The following is a 26,706-nucleotide window of genomic DNA, read 5'->3' on the forward strand; positions in this document are numbered from 1 at the left end:
TGCGGCCTCACCAAGGCCAAGTACAACAGGAGGTTGACATGCTCAGATTTACCTGAAGCAGGTAAATTTCTATGGATGCAAGCCAGAATTTTGTTCACTTTACCAGCTGCGACATCACATTGGTGGCTTATGTTCATGGTCAGTCATGACTCCCAAGTCTCTTTTGGCTGCGCTGCTAGCAAGCATAGCACTGCTGAGCCTGTAAACATGCTGTGGGTTCCCCCCCCCCGCCCCCACCCCAAGGTGGAGTACCTTGCATTTTTTGGTATTGAACATCATCAGGTTTATATCCGCCCACTTTCTAAGCCTATCCAAGTCAGCTTGGATCATCAGCCTATCCTCAGGTGTGGACACTCTGCCCCAAAGTTTTTAGCGTCATTGGTGATCTTGCATGGTGTCACCAAGCTTGGTGGAGTTGCTGCCATTCTACAGGGGGATGAGTTGGGATCCAGCATGACTTTGATAAACTGGAGAAATGGTCCAAAAATCATACGAATGAAATTAAACAAGGGCAAATGCAAAGTCCTACACTTTGGAGGGAACAGTTGCATGCACAAATACAGACTGAGGAATGACTGGCTAGGCTATAGTACTGCAGAAAAATACCTGGATGTTAAGATGAATATGAGGCAAGTTAGCTTTTCTTTGGGGAAAGAAAAAGGTGGGTGGGCAATAGTAGGAATATCACTTGCAAATGAGGAAATGATTCTTCCATTCTAGTCAGCACTGATGAGGCCTCACCTGGAGTGTTTTGTGTCCAGTTTGGGGCCCACACTTCAACAAGGATGTGGACAGATTGGAGGGAGTTCAACAGAGATTAACAAAGATTATTAGAGGGCTGGTAAATGTGTTTTATGAGGAAAGCCTGAAAGAACTAGGATTATTTAGTTTGGAGAAGAGAAGACTGAGAGGCCATTTGATAAGTCTTCAAATACCTGAAGAGTGGTTATATAGAGAATGGAGATGCTTCAGTCACAAATAGCAGAGGTAGGAGCAATGGTCTCAAATTCCAGGAGAATTTAGGTTCAATATTAGGAAGAACTTTCTCACTAAGAGGGTGATTAGAAATTGGAACATGTTATCTAGAGAGGTTGTGGGATTTCCATCCTTAAAATCTCAAAGAGCAGGCTAGACAAACACTTGAATGGGATGATTTACACACAGATAATCCTTTAACACTGAACTAAATCACCTGCGATCCCTTCCATCTTTCTTTTTGATGGTAAATCTTCTGATGCTGTTGATTTGTTTGTGCTGGAATATCAAGAAACTGCTGTTTCTGTTATTCATATGATTTACTTAAAGCTCATTGTTCTCTATTTCCTCCTTTCATTTCCAGTGACATTCTTAGATTTACCCCCCTTTTTTCATTTTGCCTAGGAAATACCTTAAGTCTGTCCTTGTACTTTTCTCTCGTTTTTCAGGAGAGAACCTATTCCTAACTTCAGACTAGGATGCCTGATCTGTAGAACAGTCCCAACTTTAACTTTCCTATCACACAATTCGTGTTCTGAACCTTTTTTTTTCATTTGCTTAATCTATTGATTTTTTTTTTTTTTTAACTGTCAGTTTCTATTTAGTGAATGATACAAACATTTGTTCAAAAGCTTAAAATATTCATTGTACTGTTGTAAATGGAAAGATGTTAGAAAGGTTAATTCTTTCTTCTCCCAGTACGGGTTCTTAACACTCTGAGTATATTTTTCTGACCTGTTATCCTGTGTTGTATTTTGTGCCCCCTGGACTTAAAGGATGAAAATGCAGCTTCTGTCCCAGAAACCTCTGAAGAAATAAAAAGGCCTGATAATGCCATCCAAGTAGGTTAAATTTTCAAATTTCTGTTCACTGGTCAATTCCTTTCCCTTCTGAGTATCAAGTTTGTGGCATGTTTTTGGCCCTTTCTTAGAATAAGCGAGAAATACTGAGAAGGCTGAATCAAAATCTTAAAGCCCAGGAGGATGCAAAAGTCAAAAAAGAGCCTCAAGACATCTGTGCAACAGAGGTGACTGAAGATAGTAAGGAACAGCATGAAGTAAAATATCCGGGGGATCGCAAGAAATGGAAACCAGAGGCAGCTGAGTTAGTGGTTCCTCTAGCAGAACTAACAATGGAAGAAACATTGTCTGGGACAGAGAGTAAGCACACTTTCTTGTTTGAAAGGTTTAGTCATCATTGTACCAATCTGCGATGCATAGTGTCAGAACAAGAAGTGCTCTATAATTATAACTCTTCATTATCTAAGCTAGGAACTGGCAATTTATGGCCTATGGCTGGCAAAGATAGTACATGGGCAACAATTTGGCATCAGGTTGGCACTGGTAGGGGGTGGGCAGGGGGGAAATCATCAGTGGCTGGGTCAGAAGTGGTGGCTTTGAGCCTTTGGATCTAGCTCCATTAGCAATCTGCTGCTCCTGAAAGGTTGCTGGCTGCTAGTCTAAACAGCAGTAAACACTGTCTTTGTAGTTAACACTGCTTTTTTGTCTGTGCTTTTTAAAAAATTGTAGGTGGTTATGTTCTATTTTTGGAATTAATATACAAATCACATGATTGAATATTCCTAGCAAGTCAGCTGTGAAGAGGTTAATTTAGGTTAAGGCTCTATAAAGTTATTTGGATATACTCCCACTGCAAACATAGCTGCATTTGCAAAAAGGAAAAGCACATATGGCATTTGAAGCTTAAAATAACACTTTAATAATTTCCCTTATTCTTTTTCACTTTTAACAGGGATTAAATGTCCTTGCTGAAAAAGAGAGAATCAGTGTGGCTGGTGTGTTGCTAAAATCTAAAGCAGTTTTAAAATGAGATGTTAATTCCATAGGAAACAAAAAGAATCTGCTGAGCAGAGTTAAATTTCCTGAACTTACAAAATGCTTTTAGCACTGAAATTAACCCTTTTAAGTGCTTTTTTGTGAAAAATGATTGGGGATCCCACCAAGCATTCCTGAGGCTGGAATCTGTCACCTGATGGAGCTCCCAGTTTTGGGGGTGCAGTCCACTTCTGGGAGCCATAGCCTAGCCACATGTTAAGTTAATGGTGTGATAAGAACAAGCCACAGAGTTATTACACATTTTATGTATAAACTTTGTGCTTACTCCTTTTTTATCACGCCATTAATTGCATTAATATGTGCCTGGGTAACAGCTTAATCAGTGATTAACACTTAAGATGTGATTAACCAGTTAATGTGTACCAACGGCCTAAGGGCACATCTCCACATGCAGAGGCGTGCACTTGCAGTGGCAAAAATAGTAACAGCATAGATTTTGCACCATTACTTTTTGCTGCCCTTGCATATGTGCTTTGGTGCAGGGCAAAATGCCCCGCTTGAGGCAAACTGCCCTCTCTTCACTTCTCCCAGCTCCAGGTTTGCTGGAGAAGCTGGGGCAGAATAAAGGAGGGGAGACGCTCCTGGCTAGCAGAGCCAGAGCATCCAAAACATCTCTCTAGAGCACAGGTTGCAAACCGTGGGTACTTTGAAAGGTACCAGAGTATACATGAGGACAGAGTGCTGCCACCCTGCAGCACTGTCTCACAAGAGCAGGGCCTGGGTGGCATGAGAGCAGGGCCACACAGACACCACACTGCTGCCACTTGCCACCCAGTGTTCTCTCTAAGGAGCAGCAGTCCGTGAGCACACCGCCTTGGTCCAACATGGCTTTGAAAAAGCTGTGTGCAGCCACACTTTTTTTTAGTTGTGCTTGGCTGCGTGTGCACGCATCTTAGAGGGAACCTTGTTGCCCCGCCCCCGCTCCGCATCTGGCTGGTCACCCTCCCTCGGGGGAACACTTATTAAAAAGGGTGATGCTGCGGGTATACTTATTTACAAAGGTTGAAAGCCCCTGCTCTAGAGGACCAAGCCTCTGTGTCTGCTGGCATGCACTCCTGTGGCTTGCTCCACACCACTTTTTCACAGCGTTTTTTTGTTTGTTTTGTTTTTTGCTACCAGGATTTTCTGGCTGACAATTTTGCCCCTGTGCTGCAAACTTGCAGCACAGAGCACATTTTAACATTCCAAGCGTGCGGTTTGTGGCATCGCAAAGAAGTTTTCAGTGCCACTAACTCCACATGCCTGCACATCCATCTGGCCAGAATTAGCAAATATGGACAGCAAAGGAAGTTAGAAGGACAGGAAATATTTGCATTAACCCCATTTTTCTCATGAGGTAGGTTGCTAGGGACACTAAGTTTCTAGTTGGTATGAAATCAAGACCAATACAAGCAGTGAGAATGAAACCACTGTTTTCTCTGTGGTTGATATGCAGTACTTCAGCTGTTGACAAAACAGCTTGTTCTCCTGAACTTTTTTTTCACAGTGGCTCTTGCTATTGAAGACAGGAAATTACAGTGGGAACTACTAAAACTAAGGCCCTGGAGTGAAATTCTTTAGGTTGTTGGATTTGCTGCAGGGATGAGGGAATACCTTTTGTCATTTATTGTGTTGTAATGGTGAAAAAAACAAAAAGGTAGTATATACAGCTTGTATGATTTCTCTTCATCTTTGTTTTGTCAGAATATGAACAAAGTAAATGTTAAACATAATTATTTTTCATGTTTCCCATCAGAGTGCACTGTGGGGGAGGTAATTAAACTAGATATTGGTGAGCACCACCGGAAGCATTGGGGCAAAAGTCCTACAGATTCAGTTTTGAAAGTACTGGGAGAAGCAGAGCTACAGCTTCAGACTGATGTAATGGAGGAAATAAGTATCACAAATGGTAAGCAAGAATCGGTGGTTTTCTGAACTGCAAGGCTGCAAAATAACTTTTCATAGACTGATATTTTGGAATTAGAGAAACATTTTTCCTTATACAGTACACCACGTTTTGCCTCAACTTGTTTCTGAAGGAATATTTTTAGTTGGGCAAAACTTTCTTGTCTCCAGTTAATGAGGGATTAGAAATTTGACAAAGTAGAATAGTTTTCCAGTAAAGGACAAAGAAGTAGAAATCAGTGTTTTAAAACAAGAATCCCCGTACACTGTTTTAACCTTCGATTTAAGTTATTTAACTGTTCTATCACTTCTTGATATCAACTTTTCTTAAGTCTTCCATTCCTGCTTGTTTTTGACCTGTTTCCAATGGGGTGAAACAGGTGTTTCACTCTTGCTTTTGTATCTTACTGCTTTTGAGGTTGGAACATAGACAATATTAGGGATTTGGCATGTCAACTGTTAATATTTTTCTTTTCCTCTTCTGAGAATCTGAGACCCTTCACTGTGATGTCCTAACAAAACTTACATCCATGTTGTTGCGCTTGAATGTTTTATTACAGGTGTAATTTTATGCTTTAAAATTAAATGCACTGGTATCTTGTAAATGGTATTTTTCTGTATCACAGTGATAAATGTCTAAAGCAAAAAACTTAATATTTTCAACTCAGTCTCTTGCAGTGTTATTGGGTTTACCCTTATCAAAATATCAGCAGTATTACTTAGCTGAGTAAGCGTAACAGTCATATCTTAAATAGTCTAAATAAGCTTGAGTCAGTTTGCAGTTGTGTCAACTCTGTTTTATTTTTTGTTTTAAATCAGGCATATGTGCAACCTTTCATGCATCAAACAGTTATACTCTTATAGGTAAAAATAGAAGAATTCTTGGTGAAATTTGAAATCCAGCAACATACTGTGCACACTATCTGGTTATTGTCCTAAACAAAGAAACTTAAAAGTTACTAGACAACTGCTTCAGTTATAGCCAGTATAATGAGTTAATTGTGTTACAACAGAGTAAATGCATCTTTTTGCTTAAAAAAGGGTGTTAAATGTGGTGGTTTCCCCTGTATTAGTGTTAGTGCTTGCCTGTGTATGGAGACTTAGCTTAATTTATTGGTTTTACAATTTGCTGTTTACCAGATTGAAACTTGTGCCAAACCAGGTATAACTCTCTGAGGTGTTTTTTTTTTAAAACTATACAGTAACTTTTGTGTTTTGAAACTGTAGAAATATCTGAAGAGGAAACTTATCAATCTTTAACAGTAAAAGAGCAAACTGCTTCTCCTATTGAAGATAAATCTTCAGAACTAGTTGTTGTCACCGAGTCTGAAAGGACAGTACCTGAGGAATCGCAGACATCTGGAACTACCCAGATTTCATCCCTGCCTGCTGTGCTGGATGGTATGAGTTTTCATTGATACTAGTTAAGATTAAGGAATTAATAGTAGTGTAACTCTTGGTTCCTTTTTAAAAAGAAGAATTTGCCAGAATTTTGATATGATTAATATATCGTTTATAGGTTACAATTGGAATATGTTAAATGTCAAAACTCTGTTTGATTTGTTATGTTGTGTGACTGTCCGTGGAACAAGGTGATGCCAAGCTTTTTCACTGAAGAGACATCTGCATATTTTCCACTTCTGAATGGGGAACATTGGTGCTGCTGAGTTTTCAGGAAACCAGTGCTCTTTGTGGCTGTGAGAATGAACAGTGGGTTCTATAAGGAGGCAGAGCTGCCATCATAATGTCCTTCTATTAAACCCAGAGACTGCATCCACACGAGCGTAGAGATTTGTTTCCCTGGGGACAAGAAGCAGCAGCATAACTTGTGCTGCTGCTACTTGTCCCTGGGAATACCTGTGGCACACATGCTCTGGCACATAAGTTATCATGGGTGGGGCAAGGGAGGCTGGAGCCAGCAACCATGCTGGGCCCGGCAGCCTCACCTGAGTCCTGGGAGCCTCGGGGAGCTGCAGCTGGAGCGATCCTGTCACTTGGAGCCTAGCCAGCCACTGTAGTGTGGCTCTGGACGGCCAGGCTCTGGTTTTGAATGTCACACACTGCCCCTGCAGGCACTGCCCTACTTTCTTCACATGGGTATTTTTTGACCCCAGAATCTCTCAGGGTCAAAAAAAACCCTGTAGTGCTACCTTGCAGAGAACATGTGAATATGCAGCATGTGGTGCCGCAGACAGGTCTGCAGTGCCACATACCTCAGGGTCACACTCATCTTTCTTTGCTACATCCAGTTTTTAAAACTCCAAGGATGTAAATGTAACTATTTTAAGATGAGAGAACTTTTCTTGAAGCTTCTCTCTTTTTTCCCAAGGAATGGCCTTTACTTGATACTCTTCACTTGTGATTTTATTGAATTTAGAGCCTGATGATTTGGAAACAGAGTTGCTGGAAGAAATAGAAGGAAATAAAAAGCACAAAAGTAAAGAATTTCCCATCACTGTTAGTGATGTGTGGATTAAAGAAAAAGAAGTGAAGGAGAATGGGTAATTATTTTTTTTCTTTTTTTCTTTAGTACTGCCTGTAGTAGCATTAGAATCAGTAACTATTTTTTCACTGATAACTAGATAGTTTACTTAAATATTATGTTTGGTTTTGGCTCCCCTGTTTGTCTTTGTCTTATTATGATTAATTTTGATGGGTGGTTAATTTTTCAGTAGATGCACATGTTAATTAGTTTGATGTGGTTTCTTTTTCTGACTGTGGTGTCCTGTTACAGGCCACAGAATGATTCTGCCTGTCAGCAAGGAAATGGCAGTGATGATACAGCTTCAGAGAGAGAAATGGTAGATAAAGTTCAGCCACAGGATGAATCTTCATTAGGTCAGTCAGTATATCTTACTTTTTATTTATTTATTTAATTAGTAGCACTGATAGTAATTCCTTTTTCCTATAGGCTGCTTACAGGCATAAACCCCCCCAACCAAAAAAAAGTGCTTTATTGTAAACTTGGTGCACCCCCACGCTGAGCCCAGTGCACACCCAGAAAAGGCATTGCGTTAGTTGGGCCAAGCTCACCCAATGTCTGTATTAATTTCATGCTTCAACAGGAGGGTTTTGGTGATTTTATCTAATAGCACACTGCCTCTTTCAGTAAAGTGCTTCCCCCCCGGCCTGGGTCAGAGCCAGCTGCTGATCAGCTAATCATTGGTTGGATCCTTACTGCACCTGGGCTTGAATGGTGGCTGCTGATCAGCTGATTGGCAGTAGTACCATTTGAGCCCCATGTGGTTCCCAGGCTGCCGATCAGGACTTCACTGGGGCCCATTTTCGAGCCCTGGTACAGTCCACTCTACCAGACATTCATTTTGAGGTACAGTGGAAACCATCCACAAAATTATTATCCAGTATACGCAAAAATTGCTAAACTTACACATTTCAAAAGTTGAATATTAATAGAGGAAAACTTTGCAAGTGAATACTATTTTGTATCTCCTTTTATAGCATTTTGATGCATAAAGAGAGTAATAAGCTGGAGTTGTTTCCTAACCAATATTTTTGACCACCTGTATTAAAACAGTCAAAATAAGTGAATCCACAGTATGGTAATTAGCTGGTATGTGTTTTTTAGTAAAATTGGGCTATAGGAATGGAACCCTGTCTACCATCGGCTTTGACCCAAATAAGTTGCACGAGGACGGTCACCAGGCCAGAGCCCAGGGTCAGCCCTTAGACTGGGCCACGCACTGCCCCACCCCAGCCCCACATGCACAGATTGGGTGTGCAGCTGTTCAGCTCACCTGGCTCCACATGGGTCTGGAAAGTTTTGAGTCCTTGGGGAGCCCTGAAGGCTTAGAGGACTGGAGGGTTTCTTTAAATCTACATAGATCTATAACATTATTTCTCTTATCATGCCAGAAACTTGTCTTGATCACTCTATGCAACCTGAACCCTTTTTCCAGAGGGTGGCACAGCCCCACACCAGACCAACAGCCTCACCAATTTTGTCAGCTCAGTCTTCACTGGATGAGTCGTTTCCACCTCGGTCACGCTCTGTATCACCAGCCAAAAGTAAAGGGAAAAGTTCATTGTTGATTGGGCTTTCTACTGGCTTATTTGATGCAAACAATCCAAAGGCAAGTACCTAAAGCTTATTTTTATTGATAAACTAATGTTGTTATCTTGGGGCTTGTCTGTACGAGAACCTCTACATCATGTATTTTCTCACATACCACAGGACCCCAAATAAGATATGTATCTTATTTTTTGGAAGGTAGAATGTAGAAAGATATTTTTCCCTGAGTTTTATGATATGGAGTAAGTCCTCCTAGAAACATAAACATAAAGGAAGTGTGACATCCCGGGAGACAGTTCTAGTATAGCAGGACAGCAACAAGGGTAGGCCCCAGACCCTTCAAGGGAAGCAACAAGACTGCTGCTTGTTTGTTAGAAGCAGCTATTTAAATAAGTTCCTAGAAATAATGAAGGATTGCTTTCACACCACACACCTGATAAGATGCTACAGACTACAGCAGCATGCTTGTCTTGAGTCCGCTTAATGGCTTTTCAGCCAAAACCTACCTACCAACAGCTATGAGAGAGTTAACACTGAACTCTTCCCCTGCTGCTTGCCTCTTCTGGGAGAAGTGGCAGACATTTTGGCAGATGTTTTAGCACAAAGTTTCCTTGCCTCTTTCTTCCATGCTTCTATTCCAGTGAAGTAAAATCTAAGACATATACCCCAGTTTCAGAAACCTGATTGGGGGAGGGGAGGAGAGAGGTATGAATTGTATGCAAATAAATACAGTAGCTTTTTCAGCAGAGGTCCCTACGTAGTCAGCTCCCTTTGCCAGGTTGGTGTAGTCTCACAGTACCTGGTTGCATTAAGAGAAACTGCAACATTGTCGGTAGGCACCAGTGTCCTGTGCTACTGTACAGCATATTATTTTGTGTGAAATTTTTGCGAGGTATTTCAGACCCTAGTATTCCTTGCTGAAAATATTTGGAGTATGAGTCCAATTTCCTCTGATTTGGGTTGCTGTCTCTTAATCTGGCAAGATGTCCATTATTCTGGCTATTAAAATCTCTATTCTGTTTGTCACTGAGCTTCTTTAAGTGCTGATTGTATTATGAGGATGCGACTAGATTTTTTTTCTCCTGCCCTTTGCTGTGGTAGGCTTACTGAAAGATAAGTTCCATTGCCTGACATTGGAAGTTATCCTTGTCACATCCCAGCATCTCCATCTCTTTTCCATTGTCTGTATATTCACATTTGTTGCTTCAGGACTTCCATGGCAGTGGCTGAACTTCTACTTCTCCCCACAAGCTGAGGAAGTCCAGGACTACTTTCCTGGATCAAGCAGCAACATAAGCTTTAATTGGAGCCTTACCCAGAGCTAAGCCTGTGTGGTCACAAAGGTAGCAAAGAGGCGTTCCCAAAATACAGCAGTATTTCATTATAGGGCACTCTGACCCCTAGCTGTCACAGATGACCAAATTCAGTTATTTTGGCCACTGTTATGGGAACAATATCTTTCCAGGGCTTATTGCTGCATGATGCTGGCACTGGTGCAAGTACTTCAGCTTCTACACGGGTATTGCTCTGCTGTACTGTACAGTAGGTCTTCTGGCACTTGGTTTACCTTCAGAAGTTTAGTTTGAAGGAATCAAAACTGGACATGAACACACTTAAGCCAATGCTAACAGCAAGCAAGTTCTAAGAGTAAAACTTTGCAGTAAAAATATCAAGGTGTAGGACTGGGGGTGCTCAACTTTTGACCTGTGAACTGAATGCAGCCCACGAAACCAGAACATATGACCTGCTGGGCTCCCCTGGGGTGTCTGGAAATTTCGCAGTAAGGGAGTAGTGGCCATTAATACAGCCATGGCCCTCCCCCCCACCCCACAGGCCAGGTCCAACCCTGCTTTTTCCCACAGGACTAGGTCACATTCCCTTCTCCCCAACAAGGCCTGACCATGCTCCCTTTTCCCCAGGGGCCTGGGTTGGGCCCAGGCCACACCCCCTTTCCCTCCATGGGACCAGGCCACACAGTGGGGCCAGGCTATACCACAGGGCTGGGTCAAGGCCCTTTTCTCCCCTGTGGGGCCAGGTTACATCCCTCCCGCCTTCTTGGGGCTGGGTGAAGTCCCTTTCCCCAACCTGTGGGGCCAGGCTTAAGCCAGGCTGTTCCCTCCACCCACTTTCACATGGCTGGATGGTGGCTGCTGCCATGGCCCTAGCTGCTGGAACAGAGCCACTACATGGCCTGCTGTTGGACCAGCCACTGCCCATCTGGCCCACAGGGGGAAAAAGGTTGAGCACCATTGGTGTAGGATATTAAGTATACGTTGTAAGAAACCTAATTACCCTTACCAGAACCTTCTTGTGTAAATACTGAGTGGACAGCTAATCTGTGCTATGCTTTTATTTTTGTTGCCAGTGAAATCAATGTGTTGGGTTTTTTTTGTTCTTTTCCTATTTTTACTACTAGAAAAACTGACTTGAATGCAGCTTTGTCACATCACTTGTCTTTTATTGTCCAAGCTGCAGACACAATAATCCAAAGCACCATGAATAATTAAGTAGATATTTCGTTTTTCTTCAGTTGCCATTAAACAAGGTGTCTTTAGTAGCATACTAAAGAAATTAATTTTTAATGTATTTTTTTTAAACTGACAGGAATATTTTTTTTAAATGTGTGCATGAGCACATGCACATTTAACAGTGCAGTTTTTGACCAATGTAACATTTTTATTATTAAAAAGATCTAGCAAAAAAAAAAAGAACAGATCCACATGATAAAAGAAACTGTACATCAGTTTACATATTTTTATTCTGGGTTTCTTGTACCTTTTCAACATTAAAAAGGGAAAACATCCCTTTTACTTCTAATAGAAAATCTCACGGTTTCAGAATTTAGAATATACTTCCTGCGTGTGGTTTTTGTTTTGAGATAAAGCGTCAAAATAGATTTTCATACTTTGCTTTAATTTTTAAATTTAGTTGTTCCATGTTTTGTTACTGAATCGTTATAAAAACCGTCTTAACGTGAGGTGTTTGTGATCTTTATAGATGTTAAGAACGTGTTCACTCCCAGATCTTTCCAAATTGTACAAGGCAGTAGTTGATGTTCCAAGTATAGCAGATGTACAACATCAAGACCATCTTGAAATAGATGATATGGAAGATGAGCATGTCAAAGAAGGACATTCTGATTCTGATGACCTGTAAGCATAAAACATTTACTCCCAATATTGCAAAAATATTTAGAATATTCTTTAGTTGGATATGAGTAACCAAGTTACTGACATGGATTTTTTCCTCTCCCATTGTAAAAAAAACAAACAAACGGACAACACCCCCTCCCCCCCCCCCGACCCTAAACCCACTAATCACTCCAACTGCTGCCATTCTCTTTACTCTTTTAGCTTATTAAATGTACAACTGTTATCTGGAAATCTTCTCCTCCAGTTCCATCTTAAATGCTCTTTAAAGCAGGGGCGGGCAGTTATTTTCAGCGGAGAGCTGCTTACCCAGTTTTGGCAGGCTGTCGAGGGCTGCATGGGTAGCTCTGCCCCTTGACAGGTGCCCCACCCGCTGGTCACCATCTTGGGACCAATGTCCCAGGGCCAGCACCAGTGGGGCCCAGAGTGGGGTGCAAGCCAGCAGGGGTCTGTGGAGCTGGGCTGGATTGCACCAGCAGGGAGATGGGGGAGCTAACTTGGTTCCATAGAGTTCCCGCCAGCTGGGACCCTTTGCTCCCGCCATGCTGCTCTGGGCCCCACCGGCACTAGCCTCAGGACACCGGTGCTGGCCCTGTGCTCCCACAGGCTCCCTGCCCACTCACACCCAGTGCCCTCCAGCCCCCTGGTGCAGGTGGGGGGCAGCACACAGCCCCAATCCCCTGCTCGCCAGCAGGGAAGAAGCTGGTGCTGAGCGTAGGGAAAAGTGGCCCTTCGCCCACCCCATGGCCAGTGCTCCCTGCTGCAGGTGCTCACAGCCCATGCAGGGCTGTCTGGAGCAGGCACAGGCAGCCCACAGGTGGCTGCAACACAGGGTGCTGGCCATGGGTTGGGCGAGGGGCTGCTTTTCCCTGCATTCAGGACCAGCTTGTAACCTGCCCCCTACCAGCCTGGCAGTGGGGCCAGGTTACAAGGTGGTGCTGAGAACAGTGGGGAGGGAAAAGCAGCCCCTCTCTGAGCCATGCCCGGCACCCTGCAGGTACTCTCAGCCTGCCTGGGGCTGCCTGTGCTTGCTTCAGACAGCCCCATGCAGGCTGCGAGTGCCTGCAGCAGGGAGTGGTGGCCATGGGGTGGGCGAGGGGCCACTTTTCTCTGGTAGGGAAGGAGCCCAGGGAAAAGCTGAGCATGGGGGGGAAGTGGCCCTCCCCTGCCCTGTGTGCCACACTGCAGGGGCTTGCAGCCCACGTGGGCTGTCCAAAGCGGGCACAGGCAGCCCCATGTGGGCTGCAAGCAGCTGCAGCGTGGGGCACCAAGTGTGGGGTGGGGAGGGGCCGCTTCCCCCCCCACCCCGCACTCCTTCCCTGCCTGGTGTCCCCCCACCCTGTTACCTGAGCTTCCCATGCTGGGGCAGCCATGTGTTCCCAGCCCAGAAACCCTGGCTGGGGGGCAGGGTGGGTGGCCCCTGCTTTTGTTGGATCCCGCCGGGCTTCCCCTGGGTCCTACTGCCCTTGTTCCTGCCACTTCTGACAAGAACCAAGGGCAGAGAAATATTAATTTTCTCCTTTTTCTTAGGGGCCCTGCGGGCCAGATAGAATAGCCTCATGGGCCGCATCCTGCCTGTGGGCCATATTTTGACCAGCCCTGCTCTAAAGTGTATTCAATATCTTAACCACTATTGCCAAAATATCTAATGACCTCCTCTTCTGACTTAAGGTCAGATTCAGTTTTCCAACCTCAGTATTTATTGACAAGTGTCCTGTAACATGTTGACCATGCTCTTGAAATGTCCTCTCCTTCTACCTGTCTTAATTGATCCTTCAGTGTGTCCTTTGGAAACTCATTCTCCAAATTTCGGGGGGGGGTTTGTCAGGGTCTATCCTTTGGTCCCTCTTTTTTCCCTTGTATATCTTATCTTTAGATAATTTAATCTAGAAGTAGCAGTTCATTTTCTCTTCCTAATGGCTCACAGATCTATCTCTCAACTCCAGACCTGCATCCTTCTGTTCAAATTAAATCTTTGCTCCGTTTCTGACATCTTTGTGGACGGATGCTTAACTGTTAGTTCAAGTTCGGCATAGCCAAAGCAGATCCCTTAATTATTCTTTCTTCTCCCTACACCTAGGGCTCTCAAACAATTACAAATTTTGATCGTGATTAGTTGTGCAATTAAAAAAAATAATAGTTGCAGTTAATCACAATTTAAATCATACAGCTCAAAACTCAAAATAATGCACAGAAAAATTAAATTATGCAGGTATGGTTGGGGTGGGTGTGGGGTGCGAGCGTGGCGAGCATTTGTGAAGGTTGTGGGGGGGTTGTATGTATATGTGTATGTGTGGGGTGGGGGACAGTCCCGGTACACCCTGGCAGAATGCAGTATACTGAGGGTCAGGGGTGAGGGGCAGCAGCAGGGCTAGAGAGGCTGTGGCTTGGGGTGAGGGACAGACACAGCTCCCTGCAAGTAAGTCTGTGGAGGAAAGGGATATGGGTGTGGGAAGGAGCACAGAGGGTGGGGGGAGATCAGGGCCCCCATGGTATGGGAGGGAGTGGGGCAGAGGCAAGGGCTGGGGTGAATGGGACCAGGGGCTGGGGCAAGTCATGGGTCAGAGCCACAGGAGGCTCGTATAGGGCATGGGGGTGTGGCTACCCACCACTGCATGCCCCCTCAGGAGAGGCATGGAGGGCACATGCCCTCCAGATTTGTGCACGAGGTGGAGGCAGGCTGTGGGCTGGGGTCTGAGCCCTGCTGCCTTTGCCCTGGGAGCCATGCACTGACCACATCGCATATCCACTGCCCTACATTGCGTTGCACAGCTCCTGAGGCAAAGGTAGCAGGGCACTGCCATTTGTTACCCCACTGGGCAGCCTGGATGTGGTAGAGTGGAGCCTGGGCATGGGCTTCAAAGCCACATGCACAATTAATTTTTTTAACACGTTAATGCAAGAACCAACTAATGCGTTAATCGTGTGCGTTAACTGCGATTTAATTAACAGCCCTACCTACAACCCTTTCCACCTACTGCTTATCTCAACTATTGCGAGCGCTACCACCATTCTGCCTATCCCCACATCAATATTTTGCCTTGTTTCTCATTATCGACATATCAGCTTGTGTTTCTAATTTGCCTGCAATGCCAGCCTCCATTGCCCAATTGCTGAAATTTTGTAACAAAAAAAACAAAGAAAGAAAAAAAAGGGCTGAGTATTGTCAAAAAAATGTTTGTACTTTTTCCCTGACTCCTCACAGTTGCGACGAGCAGCACCCTATAAACATCATAAATGCCAACTCATTATTCTTTTTTTAAACCTTTCCTTTTGTCTTGAGTCTATCAAAAACAATTGACAATGTTTAGGCTATTAGTGTGCTGAGACCACTCTCTATCACACTAACCACTGCTGTCCCACTGTGTATTTGTACTTCTCCATTTGGTGTTGTGTATCCACCTGTGGCCTTTGTCTACTTATGTTTGTTTTTACTTATGGGGGGGATGACTTTCCAAAAAAGTGCTATCAGATGTTTTTAATGAAATTTCAGTTTCAAACAGATGTGATCAAAGAGGGAAGACATCAGAATATTTATCAAACAAGTCTTGTTACTTAAAAATGGTTTAATAAGTAACTGTCGTGAGCCACTCTTAACACCTTCCTTCTTCCACCCTCCCACCCCCCTTGTTCTTATAGTACATGCTGTATTTTCACAAGATGGAATGAGTTTTGACTAGTATATGGATAGCTAACAGGAGCCCTGAACCTGTGGACTAAATGTATAGGAGAGGTGCTTAGGTGATCCTCTTACCTCTGAGTTTTCCCATGGCTCTAGGAAACATTGGGTTATGGCACCAGGCTGCTCTGCGTCCTAAATAGGAGGCAACAGAACTGCTTTAGTATGGTGAGAACTGATTAGCTTCATTGTGAGGTGCCCTGGGGGCTTGTGGGGATCAAAAAGAAGTTGAGAACCACACGGGGAAAGCATGATGCTTGTACTGTTTATCGAGCCATAAACAGTATGCTATGGCTATTTATAATTAATGTGTGAATTGTCAGTATTATAGTGAAAGTTATCTCAAAATTAAGAAAACGTATATTTTTCTGCATGTCAACTTCTTCCCTAGTGGGACATGGCTTGTTTGCACTTCTCTTCCTGAAAATACCCCATCCAAATCACATTTGCTGATTTGGGTTCGTAAGACTTGCTTTCCATTTTTACACCTGGTTAAATTACCTCCTGGTGCTCTGCTTTGTCCATTGCTACCCCAGTTTTGGAGCAGCTGTATATAGAACCTCTTTTTCCTTTCTCTTCCCTCTAGTTCCTCTAGAGCAGGGGTGGCTACCCTGCAGCACGTTTGTGGCATGTGGCAGAAAAATCAGGAACATGTCATTTGTACATGTCTTATTTTAGATGCCATCTAAGTATATTTTTGTATTGTTCCTGACACTGAAGTTTAGGGAAAATGCATCCCCTTTATAAAAAATTTGGCACAATTCTGGTACAAATGTGGAAGATTTTTTAAAACTGGCTTGTGGATGATGGGCTATAATGTTTTTATATTTTCTTTTATCTCAGTATGTTTGGAGAGGCAGATACAGACCTGCAAGAGCTTCGTGCCTCAATGGAACAACTACTTAGGGAGGAGCCTAGTGAGGAATTCAGTGAGGAGGAAGAGTCTACTTTAAAAGCTAGAACTGCAGAACGCATAACAAATGGTACAGAACTGGATGATGAGGAAGACAATAACCCCAGCAGTGAAAGTGTACTTAATGAAGAATGGCAGTCAGGTAAAAGTAGTGACTATTTGTCATTTCCTTTCTGGGATGTTAGACATAAATGCAGAATAAACCAACGGTTAGTATAGGGTTTTAAATTTGCTTGTTTGTTTTTAATAGTAAGATTCCAGCTTATTTTATTGCAAAACGTGGGAATTCAAGCTGTGATTAAATCTGTTTTTCTTCTTACTGCAAGTAGTGCTGAAGGAAAACATTTTGGCATCTGAATAGTTATTACAAACCAGTATAGCTATACAGTCACCTAGAACATATCTTTGGAAGGATTGAAGATCATACATCTGTATATATTCTCTTTTTCAACTTGCATTCACAATCCTGTCACATAAGAGTGAATGGGAAATAGCAGATGGCTTGTTTGGAGTAGTTAGAATTATACTGCATTCAAGTTTATAAAATGTATTTAATACACTCAGAAGAAGCAGCATGTTTTTAACACTGCCCTTCCCAAAATAAGCTGCTGCTGTCAGACTAGAAATTCAAGTGAGTTAATTTCAGAAAATTCTATCACTGCTTTACTACTTTGAGGAATTGATAGTAACAGCACAAAATGCTGCACTAAAATTCTAATGAAAGGAAAAAATAGTTCTGTTTAAGAAAAATAAATAAATCCAAACTTGTATTTTTAGTAAAGAAACAGGGTAAATGAGGGAATTTAAGAAGTTCTAAATGATGTCAGGATTATAGCAGAATTTCTTGTCTGTAAAAACAACCACTACGTACTAAAAGTGAAATCATAGTTTTGTCATCATTCATGAGTAGGTGAAGGCTACTGGTATATCTCAGCATACCAACAATACATAAATAAATGGCCTTATGTAGCACCTTTACATGGGGAGTCTTAAAAGGTTTTTGTAGAAATTAAACTTCATATGCATGTTTCTCCCCTCTCTCCTCTCTTCACAGTTCTTAGTTGCTCATGTAAATAACAGCATTTTGGAAGTAATCCATAGTGGCCCATTCTCTTGATTTTTATGATGAGCCTTTCAGCATTTGGTATTAATGTCCAACCTCCTGGAATAATGAGATTTCATGAGATTTATAGGATTCTGTTTTAAAGAAAATAAAATGTTAGCCTTCAAGGCTGTACCGAGACAGGTTTTAAAATGCAACCTCTAATAGCTTAGAACCCAGAAGCCAATAAAATCATGGTTTTTAAGACATTCATTATTTTATTGGAGCTCTTACTAATTTTGTAGACACTTGGGGCTGGCAGTGCTGGTTTAAATGTATGGCATGGTTAGGTTGCTAGCTTATGGCGGTCACAGAATTATATATTTGATCATTTATAATAGTAAGTCAAGAGTTCTCGTATTTCATTGCTAAATTCTGCTACCTGTTTGTCAGTTTACTGTAACAAAGTTTGCAAATCTAGCCACAATATTGTCAGAAAACAGTAAGTTCTCTGGCCACACACACTCGCACACTATCCTTCTCTCCTTCTTTAGACCATGAGGGTGTGCTGTTTTTATCGGTATGGTGGCATTTTGGCACACTTTCCTGAAGCTAATTACTTGCATTTGGTTTTAGAGGTTTCTGTGATGACACGAGTTTAGTCATGTGGTGCAATATATTCAGAACCCCAGGAAGATTAAACTTTTTGTGCTATCTGCCTTATATATTTTCTTTGCAGACAACAGTGATGGAGAGATCACCAGTGAATGTGAAGAGTATGACAGTGTCTTCAGCCATCTAGAAGAGTTGAGATACAACTTGGAGCAAGAAATAGGCTTTGATAAATTCATTGAAATCTATGATAAAATAAAGGTTTGTTGAATTCTCCAAGTGGAATAATACTTTTTTTTTTAAAGTTATTTTAATCTGACCTCATACTGCTCATTGCTATGCTATCTAAGTTTGTTGTATAACTATGCATGAGTACAGACTGGGGAATGACTGGCTAGGCTGCAGTACTGGAGAGAAGGGCCTAGGCATTACAGTAAGCTATAACTAGAATGTATAGGAGCCAACAGTGCACTCTGGTTGCAAAGAAAGCCAACAGCATACTGGGTTGTATTAACAGGAATGTCAATATTTCTGTTGTTTTGGAATATTCAAGAAAACTAAATCTTCTGCTTTGTTCAGTACTGGTGAGGTTTTGGGCTCCGTACTTCAAGAAGGATGTGGACAGATTGGAAAGATTGGAATGCAGAGCAATAGAAGTTGTTAGGAACCTGAGAAGGAAGAGTTAAGAGGAAAGAGTGAAAGAGAGTTATTTAGTGGAGAAGGAAAACCTGAAGGGAAATTTGATAAATCTTCAAATGCCTGAAGGGCAATTACAGAGTGGATGGAATTGGGCTTTTCTCTATGACCATAGGCCTTGAGCTCCAGATGAGGAAATTCAGGTTGGAGATTAGGAGGAACTTTCTGACTCTAAGGGTGGTCAAGCATTGGAACAGGCTACCTAGGGATGTTGTGCAATCTCCATCCATGGATATTTTCAAGAGCAGGCTGAACAGACTCTTGGCTGGGGTGGTTGGGTTAGTCAGGGACCATCCTGTCTTGAGCAGTTGCCTGGCCTGACCAGATGATCTCAGGAGGTCCCTTCCAGCTCTTCCTTCCTATTATCCTATGACTACAATTTCTGCATGTTCCTCCTAACTCTGTATTCAGTTCAGCATTCAAAATTCCATTGTAGAGGACCTAGAAGATGAGTTTGAGCTCAAGTACAGATGATCTCCGCTTTGTTACTGTGAAATCGTTTAATTTTATGCCCATCTTAATTTGGACCCACATGGTTGTCTTTCCTTCTAGGCTATACATGAAGATGAAGATGAAAATATTGATATTTGTTCAACAATAGTTCAGAATAGTTTGGGAAATGAACATAAACACTTATATGCCAAAATTCTTCATTTGGTAATGGCAGATGGAGCCTATCAAGAAGGTAATTTTCTTAATGCTTTATGTACTAAGGTTTTGTGCTTGGAATGAGCACGGCAGGTTCTATTCACCTGTTTTTAAAGGATTTGAAGCTTTAAGCCTTGGGCAATAGCTAAACAATCATTGCTTGAAATGCTTAGGTTAAAGGCATGATGTGAAATGCTATTCAGTTTTTATATTTGCTATACCAGTGAAGGGCCTTGATTTGTGAACCCCGTCCATGGCATTCTCCTTAAGAGCTAGTTTTTGGTAGCCAGAACCCAAAGCCTTTTTATATTTCTAATGATGCAAATGAAAGAGGCACTGTGCATTTCTGAACGCAGCAGACAAATTTTGGCTGAGTTGCTCTTGAGCACATCTAGCCTATGTATGTTCCAAATCCAGAAATACACCAGTGAAGATGCGTCTCTGGTCCCTCTTGAGACCGCAGTATCTGGCATGCTTAAGAGCAACCACTCAGGCTGATCCTATGAAAACTTCCTGGAAAATTGAAACAAGAGTCAGATTGTCGGTCTCTTTTTCTAAAAGTAAATCTCAGGTGAATATAACCAATAAGAGAACCTTTTAAAAAGCACTAACAAATCAAAGCAACACCTACATGGTCAATGAAAATGCTTGTATACATACGGTCATTCCTTTGTTGTATCATATTCATGAATAGAAGGAACATTTGGAAAATATTTGTGTTTTTACCATCTTTTAAAATAAGTAAACTTAATCTGTGTTTAATAATCTAGAAAGAATATTGCTTTTTTAAGTAATGATAATTAAGCTAATTTTAGCTTTCTGGTCATTTAAGGTTTAAACATTTAAAATAATTACCATTGAGAACCAGCCTTGTTGCAATTATTTTTTGCCACCTGCGCTAATGAACAATGAAATAGAGGACTAGTGGCAATTTTAAAGACATTTGCTACTAAACAGTTTTATAAATACTTTTATCTTGCATAAGGGAAGTTATAAAAATCTGTATTCTTATTTAGTGGTAAAAGGGTTTCATGGTGACAGCTTCTTTAAACTGAGCATGGTGTTTGACGTGCAAGTATATTAAGACATTTTACTTAATCCGGTAAAGATGCGGTATCATTCCTTACAGGCTTGCATGGTTAGTATTTTCAAGGTAATTTTGAAGTTGGCTATTTTGTTAAATGTCCCTGTCTGTGTTGTTTTGATAAGAGTTTTATAACATATATGGTTGATTATTAAGCTGCTCCTCCTAATTTAAGTTTACTAAGCTTAGGTTGATTTTTTCCACCCCCCCTCCTTTTTTTCTACAGATAACGATGAAACCTGACACAGGAAATTCATTAATACTGTGTTACATATATGTGTTTGGATGCTGTAGAGCAGAATAAGAAGTCATAATGGAAAATGTAACACTTTTAAAAAGGGGTGGGAAGGTAGGACACTTTAGAAAGCATGCTGGTTGCATGAAGAAGATGGAAAATATGCTTTTTTTCAACTGAAATATTCATGCATTTCCTTCAACATGTGTTCTCTCACTTTAAAGTTACCTGTTATAGAAATTCTTCACCTTTAAATGTCAACCAAATTATACAGAAGATGATTCAGAAGATGTTCTAATGTAAGAGAGAGGAGAGTTTTATAATATAATGAAAGAAGCCTTTTAAACTGTTGGCTGTTAGGCTCAAACAGTTAAAAAGATAAGCAGGTTGTGAAAATACCTTCTTTTAGCTCTTCACTTGCATACTAAAAGCCTCCATTAATACCAAAGCATTGAAGGCTATGTTTCATTCTCTGACTACGTAGGCTGTATTTAAATAAGTACATCATATCAATTACCCACATTGAATAGTTCACTTTTTTTTAAGAATAAAATTTATAGTGTTTTGCAGCTTCAGGTTTTGTCACTTTTTTTTTTAACCAGTGTCAACTGAACTTTTACTGGTGTTTGCAAATTAAGGCAAACTAGTGTTTGCTGTCACATCACTGAAATAGTTAAATTTTTTTGTAGTGGTTATGAAATTCATTTGTAGCCAAAGAATTTATCATTGCTTTCAACCAGAAATGTTTTCAAATTTTGCTGCCTCTTCTATAATGCTGTGCAGAGTTTAAGGTGAATCTTTTATGTTTACCTCCTGCTGCTGTGCTGATAATTCTAGCAGTTGGAAAAGGGAAAATGAAATGAAGGTAACCATGAATGTTGTGATGCATCATTTTGATGATGCTGATATTTGTAGCCTGCTTTCCCTAGCTAGAGGTTAGGGAGGTGGGTAATTTTATTCTTTCCTCCTACTCTGCTTTTTTGTCAGAGAGAATACAAAGATGGACAAAATTAGGAGTTTGTTTCCCCAAATACAGTGGCAGGAAATTTTTATTGGTCTGTTGAATAACAGATCAGGTATTAAGGCTTAGCTGAAATGTTTAACTTCCAAGTGCTCCGCTGAAGAAAGATGGATTTTACACACTTTAATAATAGCAACTTCAGTCAGAAAAATCTAAAAAATAAAAATATTTAAATTATTTTAGCACCAAGCAAGACTTAATATGTATATTATTTCTAACCTTCTTCAAAAATAATTTTTTTTTTGTATAATTGTTGGTTTTTAGTGGTGTTACTATTAAAGTCTCTCTCCTTGTCCACTGGAGGTGGAATAAAAAGACAGTGTTAAATTCTTTTCTCTTTTTTGCATGTTTTAAAATTGGGGCCTCCAGTGAGTTTAGAGGAGATGGCCAAATTCCGTTTTTAACTGTAGAGCATGGGCTCAGTTGTAAGTTTAGAAATCCATTGCAGTATTCTCACTGATGCAAATAAGCAATTTATAGAAAAAACAGAGTTAGTAAATGGTCTTGATGTGTTACATAATGATACTTGAAAATTTAGTTATTTGTTTGGGACCTTGTTATATCACTTGGAAATTATGTTCACTTTTAGCACCAAAGCTATGCCTGCCTTAGTTTTCTCTCTCTTTGTCTCTCACTCCTTCCCCCCACTCCTCTCCCCTATGTATGTCCTCCTTTATATCATTTCATACAACTCTCATAGATCTCATAGACATTAAGGCTGGAAGGGACCTCGGAAGATCATCAAGTTCAGCCTCCTGCCCCAGGGGCAGGAAGTCAGCTGGGGTCATAGGATCCCAGCAAGATAAACATCCAATTTTCTGTTGAAGGCATTCAGAGTAGATGCTTGAACCGCCTCCGATGGCAGTCTATTCCAAACCTTGGGGGGCTCGGACAGTAAAGAGATTCTTTCTTATGTCCAGCCTGAAACAGTCTTGCAGGAGTTTGTGACCGTTCGACCTCGTCATGTCTTGGGGCGCTCTGGTGAACAAATGCTCCCCCAGATCCTGGTGAACACCTCGGATAAACTTATAGGTGGCCATCAGATCACCCATGAGCCTGTGCTTTTCCAGGATGAAGAGTCCCATTGCTCTCAGCCTGTCATAAGGTCTGTTTTCCTGACCTCTGATCATGCGCGTGGCTCTTCTCTGGACTCTCTCAACAACCTCCACATCCTTTTTTGAATGGTGGAGCCCAAAACTGGATGCAGTACTCCAGCTACAGCCTCACCAAGGCAGAGTACAACAGGAGAATGATGTTGAGAAGCATCTATGGATGCAAGCCAGCATTTTGCTCACTTTACTAGCTGCAGCATCACACTGAAGGCTCATGTTCATCTTGTGGTCAATCATGACCCCCAGGTCCCTTTCATCCATAGTGCTACCCTGTAAGGATGCTGCAGGTTTTTCTTCCCAAGGTGGAGAACCTTGCATTTTTCAGTGTTAAACACCATCAGGTTCTCATCTGCCCATTTCTTGAGCCTGTCAAGGTCATCCTGGATCGCCCTCCTGTCCTCAGGTGTGGGTGCTTTACCCCAAAGTTGGTATCATCGGTGAACTTGGCCAGTCCGCTTCTGACTCCAAGGCCCACATCATTAATGAAGATGTTGAACAGTATCGGTCCAAGGACAGAGCCTTGGGGGACCCCACTGGTTACAGGGCACCGTGACAATTGACTTCTGTCAACCACCACCCTTTGGGTCTGACCACGGAGCCAATTCCCCAGCCAGTGGATCACAGTGGACTCGAGGCCACAGTTCACCAGTGTCCCAGCTGCTGCAGAGGGTTTGGGAGTGAGAGTGTGATCGGGGGTAGAAGGGTAAGAAAGGTTTTATTGACTTAACAAACACACAATTACATGTAAATAACAAAACAAGAACAGACCATAATAATTCGTATCGGCAATTTATCGACAGTCCCCTCTGCTTGATGTACAACAAGTTTCTATTCTGCAAAGCTCAGCAAAGTCAAGTGTCTCTGATCAGCGCTGTCCAAGAGGTACCAGGAAGGACCCTGGTATTCAGTCCTTGGACTCCTCAAGATCCACAGGCCCACCAAATCCAGGCCAGCAGCTAATCTTAAATCAGGAGCTTCTTTTACAGAGCTGCATCTTCCTTATAAATAATTTCTGAATGTGCCAGCCAATTTCTAATGTCTGAGCTAGGCTGATAACTTACAGCCATCCAGATTCTCTCATTATAATTATTCTTAGGACTGACCAATAGCAGTATAAGCCTTGCATTCTTTTGATAAGGTTAATTTTAACTATGCCACAAAGCCTACTACCACTTCTACAAGACTTTGCTAAATTTACTAGGCCTTATACTACATACAAGGCCTCATTAAATCTATTCCAACATGGAGGAAAGGCAGCAAGAAGGCACAGCAGCCCTCCTGGCCCTCTAGGGACCTAGCGGACCTCCTGCAGCTAAAAAGGAAAGCCTACAAAGGATGGAGGATGGGATTCACCTCCAAGGAGGATTATTCTGCACTGGTCCGGTCCTGCAGGGAGCAAACCGGGAAAGCCAAGGCTGCAACTGAACTCCAACTAGCTTCAAGCATCAAGGACAACAAAAAGTCCTTTTTCAGATATGTGGGGAGCCGGAGGAAAAGCAAGGGCAACGTTGGACCCCTGCTAAACCAGATGGGGCAACTGACAACTGACGCCCAGGAAAAAGCCAACCTATTAAACAGGTACTTTGCGTCAGTCTTTCATCAGTCCCATGGGACGCCCATGCCTGCTATGGGACAGGGAGATCCGGGTGATGGGGATCCCCTACCCTGCATAAATGCTGACCTTGTGAAGGAACACCTTGAGAAGCTGGATACCTTCAAGTCAGCTGGCCCTGACAATCTGCACCCCAGGGTACTCAAGGAGCTGGCGAGCATCATAGCCCAGCCCCTGGCACGGATCTTTGAAAACTCCTGGGGCTCTGGTGTAGTGCCCGAAGACTGGAAGAAGGCCAATGTGGTGCCGATCTTCAAGAAAGGGAGGAGTGTGGATCCGGCTAACTACAGGCCCATTAGCCTGACTTCTATCCTGGGGAAGATCTTAGAAAAGTTTATTAAGGAGGCCATCCTTGATGGACTGGCCCAGGCTAACATCCTAAGGGATAGCCAGCACGGGTTTGTTGCGGGTAGGTCTTGTTTGACCAATCTCATTTCCTTCTATGACCAGGTTGTCTATCACCTGGACAAGGGAGAAGAGATTGATGTCATGTATCTTGACTTCAAAAAAGCCTTTGATCTGGTATCCCACGATCACCTCTTGGCCAAACTGGCCAGTTGTGGCCTTGGCTCCACCACGATCCGCTGGCTGGGAAACTGGCTCCGTGGTTGGACCCAGAGGGTTGTAATTGATGGCAGTCACTCATCGTGGTGCCCTGTGACCAGTGGGGTCCCTCACGGCTCTGTCCTGGGACCCATCCTGTTCAACATCTTCATTAATGATGTGGACATTGGAGTCAGGAGTGGACTGGCCAAGTTCGCTGATGACACAAAACTTTGGGGCAAAGCATCCACGCCAGATGATAGGCGGGTGACCCAGGCTGACCTGGACAAGCTCAGCAAATGGGCAGACGAGAACCTGATGGTGTTTAACACCGAAAAATGCAAGGTTCTCCACCTTGGGAGGAAAAACCTGCAGCTTCCTTATAGGCTCGGCAGTGCTACGTTGGATAGCACTACAGAAGAAAGAGACTTGGGGGTCATCATTGACCACAAGATGAACATGAGCCTGCAATGCGATGCTGCGGCTAGTAAAGCGACCAAAACGCTGGCTTGCATCCATAGATGCTTCTCGAGCAAATCCCGGGACGTCATTCTCCCCTTGTACTCGGCCTTGGTGAGGCCGCAGCTGGAGTACTGCGTCCAGTTTTGGGCTCCACGATTCAAAAAGGATGTGGAGAAGCTTGAGAGAGTCCAGAGGAGAGCCACGCGCATAATCAGAGGTCAGGAAAACAGTTCTTACGATGACAGGCTGAGAGCCATGGGACTCTTTAGCCTGGAAAAGCGCAGGCTCAGGGGTGATCTGATGGCCACCTATAAGTTTATCAGGGGTGACCACCAGGATCTGGGGGAACGTCTGTTCACCAGAGCGCCCCGAGGGATGACGAGGTCGAACGGTCACAAACTCCTGCAAGACCGTTTCAGGCTGGACATAAGGAAGAATTTCTTTACTGTCCGAGCCCCCAAGGTCTGGAACAGTCTGCCATCGGAGGTGGTTCAAGCACCTACATTGAACACCTTCAAGAGTAAATTGGATGTTTATCTTGCTGGGATCCTATGACCCCAGCTGACTTCCTGCCCTTTGGGCAGGGGGCTGGACTCAATCTCCCGAGGTCCCTTCCAGCCCTAATGTCTATGAGATCTATTACATCTTTGATTTCAGTTAGGCTCTTAACAACAACATATAGCTTAATATCTAAACAACTGACAGAAAAACACTTGGTCTAATCGTAGAGCCTTAGCAAGCGTCTTTATCACGCAGACATAATTTTCAGCTGTCACGCTCCACCCCTTGCTTACTGAAGCACTGTGATAGCTACAGTTGAAATGCCAAAGTTTACATGCGCTACATCAGGGAAGGGAAGTTAAGTTGCATAGCGTGAACAGATTTATGACGACAACAGTTAAAACACCATTTAGCTGTTGCCACTAGGGTAATGCAGTACACTATGATGCTTAAGATGGTTAACCACATAGTTGAGGTGATACCTGGTGACATGCAAACAGTGCAAATCACACTGTATCATTTACATGGCTTGGGCACATTGACAGCCAAACTGATGACTTGCCCACCCTCCCGAGGTAAAAAGGGCTAAGTGAGTTCCTTGCCGAGCTTTTGCCTTAAGGCTTCATAGTTCATCTTTTACCTCATTCCAGTC

General features: G+C 42.6%; 1 protein-coding gene across 5 annotated transcripts in view; it reads left to right on the top strand.

Annotated features, from left to right (window-relative positions):
- NEK1 (NIMA related kinase 1) overlaps window positions 1–21,372 on the top strand; it is a 79,565-nt gene extending 58,193 nt beyond the window's left edge. For all 5 annotated transcript variants that reach the window (XM_090036214.1, XM_090036218.1, XM_090036216.1 and 2 more), the window contains 12 exons: window positions 1,752–1,817; window positions 1,907–2,135; window positions 4,567–4,719; window positions 5,943–6,116; window positions 7,093–7,216; window positions 7,450–7,553; window positions 8,589–8,806; window positions 11,743–11,897; window positions 16,417–16,628; window positions 18,268–18,401; window positions 19,389–19,521; window positions 20,795–21,372. In XM_090036214.1, the coding sequence (XP_089892340.1) occupies window positions 1,752–1,817; window positions 1,907–2,135; window positions 4,567–4,719; window positions 5,943–6,116; window positions 7,093–7,216; window positions 7,450–7,553; window positions 8,589–8,806; window positions 11,743–11,897; window positions 16,417–16,628; window positions 18,268–18,401; window positions 19,389–19,521; window positions 20,795–20,811 (1,719 nt within the window). In that variant the 3' untranslated portion in view covers window positions 20,812–21,372. The remainder of the gene's footprint in view (window positions 1–1,751; window positions 1,818–1,906; window positions 2,136–4,566; window positions 4,720–5,942; window positions 6,117–7,092; window positions 7,217–7,449; window positions 7,554–8,588; window positions 8,807–11,742; window positions 11,898–16,416; window positions 16,629–18,267; window positions 18,402–19,388; window positions 19,522–20,794) is intronic.
- The last annotated feature ends 5,334 nt before the right edge of the window (window positions 21,373–26,706 follow it).

This window comes from Crocodylus siamensis, chromosome 2, assembly GCF_052110815.1.
Source record: "Crocodylus siamensis isolate JL-2025a chromosome 2, ASM5211081v1, whole genome shotgun sequence".
NCBI classification, from domain to species: Eukaryota; Metazoa; Chordata; order Crocodylia; family Crocodylidae; genus Crocodylus; species Crocodylus siamensis.